At 38.4% G+C, this 15,496-nt stretch overlaps 1 protein-coding gene across 1 annotated transcript; it reads left to right on the top strand.

Annotated features, from left to right (window-relative positions):
* The first annotated feature begins 9,123 nt into the window (after window positions 1-9,123).
* On the top strand, window positions 9,124-11,971 carry rpl36 (ribosomal protein L36). The gene is made up of 4 exons (XM_044043291.1): window positions 9,124-9,206; window positions 10,474-10,568; window positions 10,881-11,015; window positions 11,848-11,971. The coding sequence occupies exons 2-4, from the start codon at window positions 10,476-10,478 to the stop codon at window positions 11,935-11,937; spliced, it is 318 nt and encodes a 105-aa protein (XP_043899226.1). The 5' UTR covers window positions 9,124-9,206; window positions 10,474-10,475; the 3' UTR covers window positions 11,938-11,971.
* Window positions 11,972-15,496: the final 3,525 nt, after the last annotated feature.

The raw sequence follows: 15,496 nt of genomic DNA, 5'->3' as shown, positions 1-15,496 counted from the left end.
TGAACTGTGGATGTGCAGTGGCAAAAAAGTTGCAGGTTTATCTTTATTTAAATGATCAATCAATAGTGAATTGATCTGGGAAAAAAGTGTATATATATATATACATATATATATATATAAATGTATACCCTAAGTTTCTTACCAAAAAGGTAATGGTAAACAAACTTGAGTCACATGTTACAAAATAATAACAATTGCACCTGATCTGTTGTCAGTTATTCAAGTAGAAAAACATGGAATGGACACTTTACACATTGTGTTGTTCAGTGTATCATGACTAACGCTGTTGGCTTCTCTCAGATGGTATTGATTGATTGATTTGAGCAGGTGTCTCACACACACACACATTATTATTTTATTTTATTATATGTCTTTAATGACACTGGAAGGAGAGATAAATCAAACCAAAACTGTTTTGAATTCAAAATAACACATTGTGTGGCTGAGGTGTTAAGGGTGCATTTGTTTTGAACACTGATCAACATTTTCTGACATTTTATGGACAAAACGTCTCGATTAATGGAGAAAATAATCGACACATTAGTCGATTACGAAAATAATTGTGTTAATCTGAACTTTGACTAATTGTCTTATATTATTTACATATACTTAAAATAAATGCAAACATCTCCTGTTATAGATGCTTTACGTTACTGAGACCTTGAAAAATATGCCAACCACATTTAACTTAATGAAAAAAATCAAGGTCATATCACGTGATATTTTCAATTTATCGGCATGAAAACACTAAAATAATTAAAATAATAATACGAATATTTGCCTATTCTTATTACTAATGCAAACAGCTTCTGTTACAGATGCTTCATGTAGCCGAGATCTTGAAGAAAAATCAATGTCATATTTTCAATTTATCAACATAAAAAAACTAAAACCATTTAATTTAAATGTTTATATTTCTTATTCAACATCCTTTAATGTTGTAACAGTTGCAAATATGTGATTTATTTTGAGTGTATTTTTTTTAAAATGACCTTTTGAAAATCCTTGACCCATTTACACACACGTATAAAAGAAAAAAAAATCTGTTGTCATTTGTTTGTCTTTCAGCTCCTTTTGTTTGCTTTGTTTCAGATTTTCACCGACATACGTGAATCTGTTGGATTTTCCTCAGAAGTGCGTATTAATAGCTGGAACTCCGCGTTCCCTCCCTCTCATCTTCTCGTGCTGTAGATTCTCTCCTTCTTCCTCCATCACAGGACAAAGTGCAGCCTGATGTTTGAAATGGCGGAGAGGAGGAGGAGAGCGCGAGCTCTGCAGAGAGGCTGCAACCAAATCCCGGAGCAGAGTTTGTCCACTGCAAAGTGGAACTGGACCGACTGAGAGGGGCGGCAGCAGAAAGTGAAAGGCAGGTTTTTGCTGCGCGTTCCATTTACGTCAGAAATTGAACGTTGAAACTGGGAGTGAATTATGTTGGACTAGAAACCCTTTAACACCTGAGCCTTTTTACTTTTTTCAGAATAACTTTCAATTTCTGGCCGTTATTTAAAATTCAAAATGAAGGAAAATGGTTTTATTGAGAGAAAAAAGGTTTTGCGTGTTGAAAATGAACCACATATTGATGTGGATCTTCTCTGCATTTCAGAAACCGTTTCAGAAACCAAAGTGTGCTTGGGCAAACGTGACATCTGCGATACATACAACAGAATGTGCGAATAACTGATTAAATGTGAAATGACAGAAGTGAAAAATAACAGTAAAAAGTAGGGATCCCATGTTGGAGTTGATGAGGTTGCTCCGACTTTCCAGGTTGGAGATTTCAACGACAACTGGAACGTACTATTTCCGAGTTGACTGTGTTTCAGTTGAGATATTGGAACAAACAAAAGTATCTTAACTTTCAAGGATTTTAATGACCCATGTCTTTTTCAGGTCATTTTAAAAACCTTCAAGGGCCTTGATTTTTTTTGTCAAATTCACAAACTTTCAAGGACCCATGTCTATTTCAGGTGATTTTCATGAACTTTTAAGGGCCTTGATTTTTTTGGTCAAATTCACAAACGTTCAATGATTTCAAGGACCCATGTTTATTTCAGGTGTTTTTAAAACCTTGATTTTTTTATCCATATGTAACACAAAGTCAAGCAGAGTCTTCTCTGTGTCTCAGCTTGAGGATGAAGTCTCAACTTGTTCTTCACTCCTTTCATGTTTTTGAGGGGAGGTTCAAAGGTCGGCGTGTTCTTGTTCTTGGTGAGCGAGTTATTTTTGGTTTATTGTAACTCCATACGTCGTCACATTGATCGGCTGAAGCCTGAGTGCTTTGTCCTCATGGAGCTTCTGCCTCAGACTGTAGGTGCACAGATGTTTGTAGATTGTTGTTTTCATCTTCAGTCTCTTGTGTTCTGGAGTGATGTGATCGAGCTGAAAGCTCAGTCTCGCTCTCTCTGTCTCTCTCTCCTCTGTGTGTTTCTGTCCCTGTGGACACATTCTGAGTCTGGTGGTTTGCACTTGTGATAAAAACCCAGCGTGGTCTCCTGTGGGTGATGAGGCTCAGAGTAAGTGTGTGAGTGTTTAGGATTGAGTGTTTAGAGTGTTTACGACCTTTGACTGGACACGTATAGGTGTCATCAGCAAAACTATAAAACAGAAGCTGAGAGCTGCAACAACGAAGGAAATCAGGTTTATTCTCTGTATGAACAAGTCAAACACACAATGTTATGTTTATATTCATTGTGTTGAAGTTGACGTTTGTGAAATTCCAGTTGTAAAACGTCAAAATGGCGACCAGGCTCACAACCTATTGCAGCTTTGATTAGAGAGACACTGTTGCTTCAGCTCAGTCTGTGGTGAGCGAGTGAGTAAAGCTCAAACACTTGGGTGAAAGTGTGAGGGAATGAAAAGTGAAAGTGAGCAGAAACACTGAAGCACAAAGTACAGTTTTCACTGTCTGACGTAAAAGAAACATGCTGACATTTGTCTGCAGGAGCGTGTAACAGCAGAGTCCAGAGCACAGACCTGTCCTGACGAGAACTCCCGACTGGCCTTTGGCGAGAGGAAAGTAAACAAAAGGAAATGAGTGTGTTTTGCACTTTAATCTGAACCTGCTGGTTTTCCTCCTCCATTAACTGCAACATAAAGTCCTAAATAACATAATCATAAACACAAACAAGCTCCTGTGTGATTTACGTGCAGCTCACCACTTCGTATCAACTCATAATGACTTATTTCCATATGATTTTTGTCAATGAATATATTCATTTTGCATCATAAACACGTTTATATTGTGAACTATAAACCATTCCACACCAAAATAAACACTTTTAATTTGAAGTGATTATAAATATTTTTATTTCAATTACTTTTTCTCAAGAAGTTGGACATTTTTGGACAGCCCCCCCCTTCTGGCCAGACTAGACACTCAGTGGCCCATAGGTCATTTGAGTTTGAGACAGTTATTTATCATCACCAGTTCTATAGGATGATTTTCAAAAACTTTCAAGGGCCTTGAATATTTTTTTCAAATTCACACATTTTCAAGGATTTCAATTACCCATGTCTGTTAGGGGTGAATTTCAAAAACTTTCAAGGCCTTGATTTTTTGTTTTTCAAATTCACAAACTTTCAATGATTTCAATGACTCATGTCTATTTCAGGTGATTCTCCAAAACTTTTAAGGGCCTTGATTTTTTTTATTTCAAATTCACAAACTTTCAAGGATTTCAATGACCCATGTCTATTTCAGGTGATTTTCCAAAACGTTCAAGGGCCTTGATTTTTTGTTTTTCAAATTTACACACTTTTAAGGGTTTCAAGGACCCATGGGAACCCTGGTTTATACTATATTATATGATAGTATTATATACTATACTTCTTGTATATCTGACACAGAGATTGTAATCGTTATTATTAGCTAAGGCTTGCTAAGTCATCTTAGCAAGTGTCACATCTCTTCTTAAAACTAATTTTTATAGAGTTGCTTTTTATGTGATGCCGTCTTTTGATCCTTTTATCTGTTTATCTTTTTATCTCATTGCTTTTCTTCCTTTGCAAGCATCTTAAATCAATTCACCATGACGTGTAAATGTGACCATTATTATTTGTTTTGTTTATACTGTACATATGTGTATGTTTTTATGTATGTGAAAGCACTTTGTAAATTGCTGTTTTTAAAGGTGCTATACAAATAAAGCTTTACTTATTCTTATTTTAATAAATTTTTCTTAGTTTAAATCTTATTTAAATGTCAGTGCAGGCTGTGATTCTCTGTGATTCTCTGTTCATGGCTGGAGTAACTGTAAGAGAAAACAATTTTCCCTCAGGGATTAATAAAGTATTTCTTTCTTTCTCGTTCAGTTTCTGTGACATGACAATGAGGTCTTTGTGTGACGTGTGTACGTGGTGATGTCACACACATACTGTGTCGTGTAAAAGACGTGAGAAGTGGACTATGAACTCCACCATGAAGTCATTAAATGGGCATTACAGAGCCTATAAATGAATGAAATAATAATGAAAATAAGCAGGTAACTCGCTTAAATAAGTAGGTCAAAGATTAAGGTTGTGCTGGTTATGGTTAGGGGGAGTGTACTTGCTAAGAATGCGCTGTTTTTATATGTTTTTCATCATAATCACTGACCTGGTCTGGACCAGTTGTCCTCATGGAGACCAAAACCTGGTCCTAATGAGGCAGAACTTCATTTGATTTGGCACTGACTGGTCATGGTTACGGTTTTGAAAAAAAATCTGGACAGTTCAAGTCTTGTTGCTCAAAGTTAAGTGGTTTGTTTTAGACTAATAAAATCAGTTCTGAATGATACAGGTAGGGGGCGGAGTGATGAAGACTGTGTTGTGTCATCTCTCTCTTGTGTGGTTTGTAAAATTATCTCTCATTTTTTATAATTTTAATATGTTAGAAGAAGCTAAATTGGTTAAACTAATTAAAATCTCAGAGTCTAAACCTTGAGAGGATACTAGCTTGTTAGCAGTTAGCGTGTGTGTGTGTGTGTGTGTGTGTGTGTAATCCCGCTCCCTCTCTCTCTCTCCCCTCAAACAGATGGATGGTAATAATAATAATAATAATACTAATGGTTCGCTCTGCAGAAAATGTCTGTGACCAGTTCATGACCCAGAGATTAACAGTCAACACTTATAGACAGGTTTACAGCACCACCTGCAGGATCTGGAGAGGTTTGTGTGGTTTTTATCAAAGATAATTAATCATCTGGAACAGCACACAGTATATACTGTATCAATATATATCACTCTAACAGTACAACGAATATCTTCTTCTTCTTCTTCTTCTGGGTTTTATACCAATTTGCTTTCAAGACATTGCATCAATGTCTTATAATATCTGCCGGAATTAGAAAACTACACAACCCAATCTGTCAATTTCTTTCTTTTCTCTTCAGTCTCGTTGTCCTCTTTTCATCTCCCCAGTCTTGCCCTCTCATCCTCTCATCCCCCCATCTTCTCACTCTTATTCTCTCATTTCCTCAGTCTCATCCTCTCACCTCCTCAGTCTCATCCTCTCTTCTACTAATCCCAGACAGGCTGCCCACTAAGCGGTGCAATGCTGCCCTCCACTGTTCAAAATTCTTCATCTGCCGTTCAAACTCCTTCAACAGGTTCTTCTGTCTCATTCTCTCATTTACTCAGTCTCATCATCTCACACATGCCATGTGGAGAATCCTTTGTCCTTCTTCCATTAAGTTCTGGCAGGCTGAACACTAAGAGGTGCAATGCTGCCCTCTGCAGTTCAAAGTTCCCCATCACATTCCAAAAACACAGTTTGAAGATCATGTGCAGAACCCTAAAAAGATGACCCCATTAAAGGCTCCTCCTTTGTGACATCAGGACCAGTCGTGGAATTTTGATGCACGATCAAAGGCAAAGGAAATTTCTCCTTTCAGTGGTGTTGAGGGAGAAAATGAAGAGAACACTCAACAGAGGAAGACCAATCATGACTTAAACGGGTAAACCTGTTGGCAGTGGGGACAGCTACAAATATGTCATCAAGGCAGAGCTCAGGTTCTTCTTCTGGTGCTCCAGTCACAATGTCAGCACATGAGATTAAAGCAGGTGAAATTTTATTCAGCAACTCCTTTGGATACTCTGTCCTGGAGTTTATTGGCGAAGGTGGCTTTGGTAAAGTTGCCAAGTGCCAGAATCTGGTAACAAAAGAGACGGTGGCAGTTAAGATCCTGAAAAGGAACACAAATTTTTTCCAGACCATTGAACACGAGGTCACCGTGTTAAAAATGATCAGTTTCCTCAATCCAGACCGTTTTAATGTGGTCAGGTTTTTCGAGCAGTTTGAGCATATAGGACAGACTTGTCTGGTTTTGGAGATGCTGGATTGCAGCCTCTATGAGCTGCTTGAAGAACGTGACTGGGAGCCTCTGCCTCTACATGAGATCCGGCCAATCGCAAAGCAGCTCTTCGCAGCCTTGGACGTACTGAAGAGTCTCAGTATCCTGCACACTGACATTAAACCAGACAATGTCATGTTTGTCAACAGGCAGGAACAACCCTTTAGGGTGAAATTAATTGATTTTGGGTCAGCCCTTCCAGCAGCAGGAGCCAAGACTGGGATGTGGATTCAGCCGACCGGGTACAGAGCTCCTGAAGTCAGCCTAGGTCTTCCCTTTAACGAGGCCATAGATGTGTGGGGAGTCGGCTGCATCTTGGCTTTCCTCTACCTTGCACAGAACCTCTTTCCAGTTGACTGTACTTATCAAATGATCAAGGGCATGGTAAAGGTTCTGGGTCAGCCAGAGGACCACCTGCTTCGCCTTGGTATCTACACCCAATATTTTTTCATCAAAGAGGAGGCTGGGGACAGCATAACGTGGAGGCTGATGACACCAGAAGAACATTGTGCTGCCACCAACATAAAACCTGAGGATAGCTACAGCTTCATTGTCCTGATAAGTTCTCTTGATGACCTGATCAACATCTATCCAGAAGGGGAGGCAGCTAACTCTGAGGACCGCAGAGTTTTTGTTGACATGGTAAAAGGTTTGCTGCATCTCGATGGGGCTCAAAGAACCTCTCCCCATGAAGCTCTGCAGCACTCCTTCGTTACCGTGTCCCACCTGAAGGAGCGCCACAGCAGCAAAGACTACCTGGCCACCTCCCAAACTCTCATGAACATCTGCCAAATGGATAATAACAAGGATTTTTCCTCGACTGCTTCAGCTACTCTGAGCTTTGATGGACATCTGGAGGTTGTGACAGAGGAAGATGCTCTGGACACCTGGTCATCTGATGACTACGTCTCCTATGATGATGTCTCTTTTATTGTCTCGTCTTACGGACTATCAGTCCCCACTTCTGATGACAGAGATGCAATGGACAATCCAGACTTCAGGGTTTCTACTGGAAATGTTCCAGCTCACAGTAGGACATGTGACGAACCACTGTCCCTTTCTTGCGATCAAGTTCCAGGCAGTCGTCAGAGAGCATGTTGCAGGAGTCCTCTAACTCCAGAAGATGGCAGTAATCCAAAATCGCGAAAGCAAGCTGTCGTCAAACCCCATAAAAGAAAAAGAAGGAGTTACATACAATCTTCAAATGGACCGAAACCAAAGGCCTTCACTGTCGCAGCAACAGCCTCCACAGCTCACAAAAACAAATCACTCAAGAAGATGCGAAGAATTTTCAGGAGAATCATTTCTACCTGTTGCTGCCGCCGTCAATCAACTGTGAAGGATTGATTTTTATAAATAAAAAAATCCCAAATGATATTTAATGTTTAGTTTTACTTTGTTAGATTGAATGATATTTTGTCATCATTAAATCTTGTGACCATTTACCTGTACCAGATAATTTTAGTTTTACACAGGTTTTATGATGATTAGTTTTGTGGGCAGCATGGCCATGTGGAAAGGGAACTTGGCTTGTGACTGAAAGGTTGCCAGTTCAAGTCCCTGCCAGGTCAAGGGTACCCCTGAGCTTGGTACCCAATCCCCTTTGTTTAAGAAAGAGATAGTTTTCTGTCAAACCGCCTCTTTATTTTGCACATTTCATCGTTTCATCATCTCCAGCAACATCAGAACAAAACATATTTGTCATCTGCAAATACTACTAATTGTAATTGGTTTTTAATATAATTTCTATAAAGGAGAAACGCTTTCGGACCCAACACTGAACCCTGGGGAGGCCTAAATGTCCCTACTGCTGAAAGACTCCAATGAATGGGTGAAATCACAACCTCAATGGTGGAGATAAAAGAAAGGCCATGTTATCAACTCAGCTCTGATACATAACAAAATCATAACCTGCACATGACAACATTTCTATTCAAATTAATGTGGAAAGGAAACATAAATGGCAAGTGTCAGCTTTTCTATATTTGGTTGATATGACAACCCTTTGACCTTTTACCTTGCTGTAGAATTTCAAGTGGATGAACTTGAACTATCGACCATATGTACTCACCATCTGCTCAGCCACTGTTAAGCCCACAAGCTTGTTCTTTAAGAGATTAATACTCTCAAGCTCATTCCTCTAAGTGTCTCGACGCTACCACCACGTAGCTAATGAGAGCAGCACTCTGAATCAGGTGACACCCGTGGAGTTGTGGTTATTTTTAACGCATTAATGCTGTGATCATTTTCCCTTCAGCTTCTCCCTCTCGAGGGGTCACCACAGCAGATGAGCCGCATATTTTAATTTGGCCCTATCTGATGCAGCCCTCCCATTTATCCAGGTTTGGGACCTCCTGTGGCTGGGGTTAATTTAGAGTGTCTAATTAACAACGAGCAATGGGGATTGGGTACTTTGCTCAGGGGGTACCCCAGACCTTGAGCTGGCAGGGGCTAAAACTGGCAACTCTGGCCAATACACTTAAAGAAATATATTACGGAGTCTTACCTTTAGGGGTCCAATGGATTGTCACTGTGGTGGTATCCTCTAAGGTACAGGTTACATGTCAATGAGTACTCATTTGTACCCTTGTGGTTTGTTCCTAATATTGTACCATTGCCACTATTTTTGGGATTGTATTTTATATAAATTAAGCTAGTTGAATAAAAGCATCAACAATAATACGTTTTATTATCATTCATTTATAATTTCATTTTTTTTTTAGCTTGGCCGGCTTGAATCTCTTTCACCTGCAGTACTTCTTCCACGACGCCAGAGGCCACTGCCGGCCGGAAGGAGTGTCTTCCGGATGAGACCTTCTTTACCCCGTCTCACTTCCTCGCCAGTCCTTCCGGTTTGACCGCCAACATAGACAGCAGGTAGGATAATAATGTCGATAACTATCCAGTAAAACTCACGTGAAATCTTTGCCATCCGGCCTCATATTCACAATTAATCGAAACCACATATTTCTTAAGTCTTTACTTAGTATGTAGTTACAATATTGTAGCACATTAACCTCATAGAAAGTGGATATTTGTATCCGCGGTGGTGGCTAAAGAGCTAGCATCTCCACGGCTGTTCGTTGAGCACACCGCACTAACTCATTCTTACTGAAATTCAAACCGGTTATCGTATATAACCAACAACAATTTATTCTTTAGCATGTATAGTTCGAGTCAGAGTTTTGTGTTTTAAAGTAACATTTCATGGCGTTAAATGACTGGAATGCTATTAGCAAGTTGGGACTGCATTTAGCTTTAGGTGTCTGAAGTGTTTGAAAATCTTTTGCAGTTACGATAATCTACGTCGTTTAACAGAATATTTCAATGTTGCAGGTGAACTTTTTCAGAAGTATTGGGACAGTATTATCGTTATAAGAAAGTGTCAAGTGTTTGAAAAACATCAGGTTTCATTAGAGATGATATGGTGAATGCTCATGCATTGCATGATAAAGGGTACTTATGATTTTTGGTTTTACTGTGTTTTTTTTATGTGTGTATATATAAATTCATAAACCATTAATGTTGCATAACCATAGGGCTGAAACTAGAGGTAGTCTGAGCCTGATGTTTGCCATTTTTAATGGTAGGCATTGACTTTTGATTTATTAAATGACTAATTTTTTGTTTTAGAGTCTAACAAATTAAATTTCATGTGTTTTGAAGTTTATAGATCATTACTGCAGGTAAAATGTAGATATTTTAGTGTTCTAAAACAATCATGTTATCAGATGGAGAAAGAATTTAAGTTAATATATGGGTTGAAATGATCTGCTCTCGAGCTCTACAAATCAGCATTAATTGTAGAAAAATTCATATTGGTCAACCTAGCTGCAACTAATTGTGATTTTTATATTTTTTATATAAATAAATCCATGCAGATAATTAAGGTTTTTTGTTTGGTTCATTAAATGTCAGAAAATGGTTGCAAAATATGATTTGTGTTATTAGAATCATCAAAATTATGTGTTCAAATGTCTTCTGTTCTCAAACCATATATATTTCTGCTCAAGACAAAACTGGAAATCATTAACTTTTTAGATTTACCAGTGAGATTACTTAATCATATTATTGACTGTTAATTGATTAACTGGTAAATTGTTATCTTAAATGTTTGTGTGTATTTGTTGTTGTTTTTTTGCAGACATGGCCGTGCGCTACCCAATGGCCGTTGGCCTCAGTAAAGGTCACCCAGTTACCAAAAACGTAACTGCTCCTAAACACAGTCGCCGACGCGGGGTGTGTATCTGCTTATTCAAACAACCTTTATTTATATTCCACTCTTCATGCAAATAATAATGAAGGAAAATTAAAAAAAATCTTTTATTCAAGATTTCTGTACAACAGGCTTACAATGAAGTTTTAATTAATTTACCAAACATCTCTTGCAAATAATTTGTTTACCAATGCTATAAATTATATTATAATTTTATATATTATAATTATAATATTTTTGTCATGATAAATGTGTCTCTGTATAGAAAGTTAGAGGAACAGTGGAGTTAAGGACTTTATTGAAATGCAACTGTACTGTTTGTCTTCTCTGTGCAGCGTCTGACCAAACACAGCAAATTTGTTCGTGACATGATTCGTGAGGTGTGCGGTTTTGCTCCGTATGAGAGGCGAGCCATGGAGCTGCTGAAAGTGTCCAAGGACAAGAGAGCTCTCAAGTTCATCAAGAAGAGGGTGAGTTTGTGTTCCTGTGTCGCTTATTGGATTTTTCAGTTTATTACATGTGAATATTTTCTAGTTTCTTTGCTCCATATAACAAATAAATCAGTAAAAATGAATTTTGGTTTGCGGACAAAATGAGACATTTGAAAACATCATTTGGAGGTGTGGAAAACCCTGAACAAATTGACATTTTATGGACCAAACAAGTGTTCGATTCTTAAGAAAATAATTGACAGATTAATCGATTATGAAAATAATCGTTAGTTGCATCTCCAGTAGAAAATATTCAGTGAGCTTTCCACTGAGCTGTTTGTGTTTTTAAACAAACATGCAGTGTTTTAAATGGATTTTAACATTGTTTACTAATCTTTGTCTTCACACTGTAGGTAGAGGTTTTTCAATGATAAACATTTGTCAATTTTTTTTAGCTGATTTTCCTTTTTGTCCCCCACCATCAAGATTAAACTGTTTAATAATGAGTAATATAAAAATAACCAGTTATTGAGCAACACTATGGGTCTGTCTTGTCTACTACTTGCCTACTACTTTTTATTTCTGGTATTGTCAAAATAATGAAGAAACTGAAGATTAGATACATGAAATGGGTCATCAAAAAATGATTAACAATCAGGTTGTTTTTTTTTTTAGATAAAGCTTTTCACAACAATTTAAGTAAACTGCAGAGCAACTAATAACCAACAAACGCTGATGATCAAAAATGTCAAATATCAACCCAGCTGATTGAGCTGACCTGTCTTCAGTTTGTTGCCTGATGCCAGACACATTCCCACACGCACAGACAGAGCTGAGAGCACCAGTCTAACGCTGCTTTTTTCCTCCTCAGATTGGAACTCACATTCGCGCCAAGAGAAAGAGGGAGGAGCTGAGCAACGTGCTGGCTGCCATGAGAAAGGCTGCTGCCAAGAAGGAATAACCTGTCACCCAATAAAAGTTTGTTCAACTATAAACGCCACACTGTCCTTTTTGTCTTTATCTCTTTTCTTGTTAGCAGCCTTTATTTAAACCCACTGGTAGATTAGTTATGCAATTTTAAGATGGAGGCATTTTTAAATGACTACTAATGACGCTTTTCCATAATACAGTTCTAACTCATCGTTTCTCATGACTTCATAACTCCTCGTGGGCAGGGTCGTCATATCATGGCTGCATGAAACTGGTGATGTGGTTTTATACGTGACACAAAGTAATGATTTGTAAAGCAGCTGTTTTGGGTGTAACTTAATCATTAGAATCAGTTCATTAAAAAGATTTGGTTATACAGTGCCTTGTGAAAGTATCCGGCCCCCTTGAACTTTTCAACCTTTTGCCACATTTGAGGCTTCAAACAAAGTTATAAAATTGAAATTTTTTGTCAAGAATCAACAAGTGGGACACAATCGTGAAGTGGAATGATATTCATTGGATAATTTATACTTTTTTAACAAATAAAAAACTGAAAAGTGGTGCGTGCAATATTATTCGGCCCCTTTCAGTGCAGCAAACTCACTCCAGAAGTTCAGTGAGGATCCAATGTTGTCCTAAATGACTGATGATGATAAATAGAATCCATCTGTGTGTAATCAGGTCTCTGTATAAATGCACCTGCTCTGTGATAGTCTCAGGATTTTGTTAAAAGCGCAGAGAGCATCATGAAGACCAAGGAACACACCAGGCAGGGCCGAGATACTGTTGTGGGGAAGTTTAAAGCTGGATTTGGATACAAAAAGATTTCCCAAGCTTTAAACATTGCAAGGAGCACTGTGCAAGCAATCATATTGAAATGTAAGGAGTATCAGACCACTGCAAATCTACCAAGACCCGGCCGTCCCTCCAAACTTTCATCTCGAACAAGGAGAAGACTGATCAGAGATGCAGCCAAGAGGCCCATGATCACTCTGGATGAACTGCAGAGATCTACAGCTGAGGTGGGAGAGTCTGTCCATAGTCGTACACTGCACAAATCTGGCCTTTATGGAAGAGTGGCAAGAAGAAAGCCATTCCTCAAAGAAATCCATAAAAAGTCTCATTTAATGTTTGCCACAAGCCACCTGGGAGACACACCAAACATGTGGAAGAAGGTGCTCTGGTCAGATGAAACCAAAATTGAACTTTTTGGCCACAATGCAAAACGATATGTTTGCCGTAAAAGCAACACAGCTCATCACCCTGAACACACCATCCCCACTGTCAAACATGGTGGCGGCAGCATCATGGTTTGGGCCTGCTTTTCTTCAGCAGGGACAGGGAAGATGGTTAAAATTGATGGGAAGATGGATGGAGACAAATACAGGACCATTCTGGAAGAAAACCTGTTGGAGTCTGCAAAAGACCTGAGACTGGGACGGAGATTTATCTTCCAACAGGACAATGATCCTAAACATAAAGCCAAATCTACAATGGAATGGTTCACAAATAAACGTATCCAGGTGTTAGAATGGCCCAGTCAAAGTCCAGACCTGAATCCAATCGAGAATCTGTGGAAAGAGCTGAAGACTGCTGTTTACAAACGCTCTCCATCCAACCTCACTGAGCTTGAGCTGTTTTGCAAGGAAGAATGGGCAAGAATTCCAGTCTCTCGATGTGCAAAACTGATAGAGACATATCCCAAGCGACTTGCAGCTGTAATTGCAGCAAAAGGTGGCGCTACAAAGTATTAACGCAAGGGGGCCGAATAATATAGCACGCCCCACTTTTCAGTTTTTTATTTGTTAAAAAAGTATAAATTATCCAATAAATTTGGTTCCACTTCACGATTGTGTCCCACTTGTTGATTCTTGACAAAACATTTCAATTTTATATCTTTATGTTTGAAGCCTCAAATGTGGCAAAAGGTTGAAAAGTTCAAGGGGGCCGGATACTTTCACAAGGCACTGTATAATCGTTCAGTACTTCCTGCATGAGCGGAGCACAGACTCTGTTTTACAGTCACTGAACTGAAATACCACTGAATGTGGTCATGATTAGGCTCACGATCGCCGACTTCCAGCAATGCTGTAACTAAGCACACCAAACTCCTCTGTTAAATATTGGCATTTTAGACATTTCCTTGGCTAAATGTTATAGATTAACACATGTTTTCTGGATTTTTAAGTCTTTTTAACTCAAATGCAGTTGGACATTGTTGGCTTTGATTTCGTGTCGGATGTTACGCTTATGACTCTTCAGTGATGACACTGACCAATCAGTGGCTGGCGGTCTGTTGGTGTCACATTTTAGTATCGGCTCAGCTGACCTCGTCAGAGCAGGTACTAAAAGAAAAAAACATACCAGGAACTATCACTGATAGAAATGCAAAAAAGTCGAGTTCAGCCATGCAGTGCTAGGACTTTATTATGGAAAAATGCTCCACGGTTTGTCATGATAGTAAATGTATAAAAAACATAAAGAATACAAGAGTAAAACAAGGTCACCCCGAGACCTGCATTTTTCATACTAGTAACTGATATGTTTCCATTTTGATCCACTGGATCCAGTATCTGCTTATACATGGTTCGTATGGGTGCTTGGGATTCTTGAGAATGCTTCAATTACAATGTCCTTTCAAGGTTTTGAATGGATTCTTTGAAAATGCTGATTTGATATGCTATTTAAAGCAGTGAAATAATATTTTTAGGAATGTAGTGTATGTCCTTTATAGTTATTACCATCTTACATAGACTTCAAAATAATGCAAATTATACACAGTAGAACACAAAACTGGAGCAGTTTTGAGGGCAGCTGATCAGTCTGGTCAGCTGAGGACACTTAGCTTATCTGTCCAGCAGGGGGAGTCCCATCAGCTTTTATCGTTGGCTCAGTTCAGTAATAATAGTTTTATGATGGATGCACTCTGATTCAAACCTCTCTCCATTTATCTTAGCCTGTATCCCACATGTGAATGTATATCACGTAATTTATTCATTTTAATTACTCTGAGCCTTTTTTTCCTCCAGAATACAATTATACTGCATTGTCTGGCTGTGATTTTATTAATTATGACAGCAGAAAAGTCATGATTATGATGGGTAAATTCGAAATCATGAGGTTAAAAAAAGGTCATGGTTATGAGGGGGAAAACCTTGAAATCATCAAGTAAGGTATAGCTATGAAATTAAGATAATTTTAAGATAGATAAAAACGCCATACGTATTGAATTAAAAAGTCGAAATGGTGAGATAAAAGTCGAGATTATGAGATAAAATGATGATTAACGAAATAAAAAGTTTTTTTTTTTAATAATTCCAAAATGAAAGTTGACATGAGATAAAATGTTATAGTTACGAGTTCAAACATTGAGATTATGAAACAAAAAAACGGGGCTTCCGTAGTAAACAGTAAATATAGATTACATTTGTGAGGAGATACATTTCAAATTAATTAAACTTTTTTCAATCACCTCACTTTTGTTGTTTGTCTTTTTTTTTCCTATGGCCCCGAACATCCTTCACAGTCCGTGAAGCGTTGCCCCTGGTGACGCGTCGCTACCTAACATTAGCCCCACCCACTCCTCTGAT

The sequence above is a fragment of the Solea senegalensis genome, linkage group LG14, assembly GCF_019176455.1.
Source record: "Solea senegalensis isolate Sse05_10M linkage group LG14, IFAPA_SoseM_1, whole genome shotgun sequence".
Lineage (NCBI taxonomy): Eukaryota > Metazoa > Chordata > Actinopteri > Pleuronectiformes > Soleidae > Solea > Solea senegalensis.
This window is presented reverse-complemented; position numbering and strand designations above follow the sequence as displayed.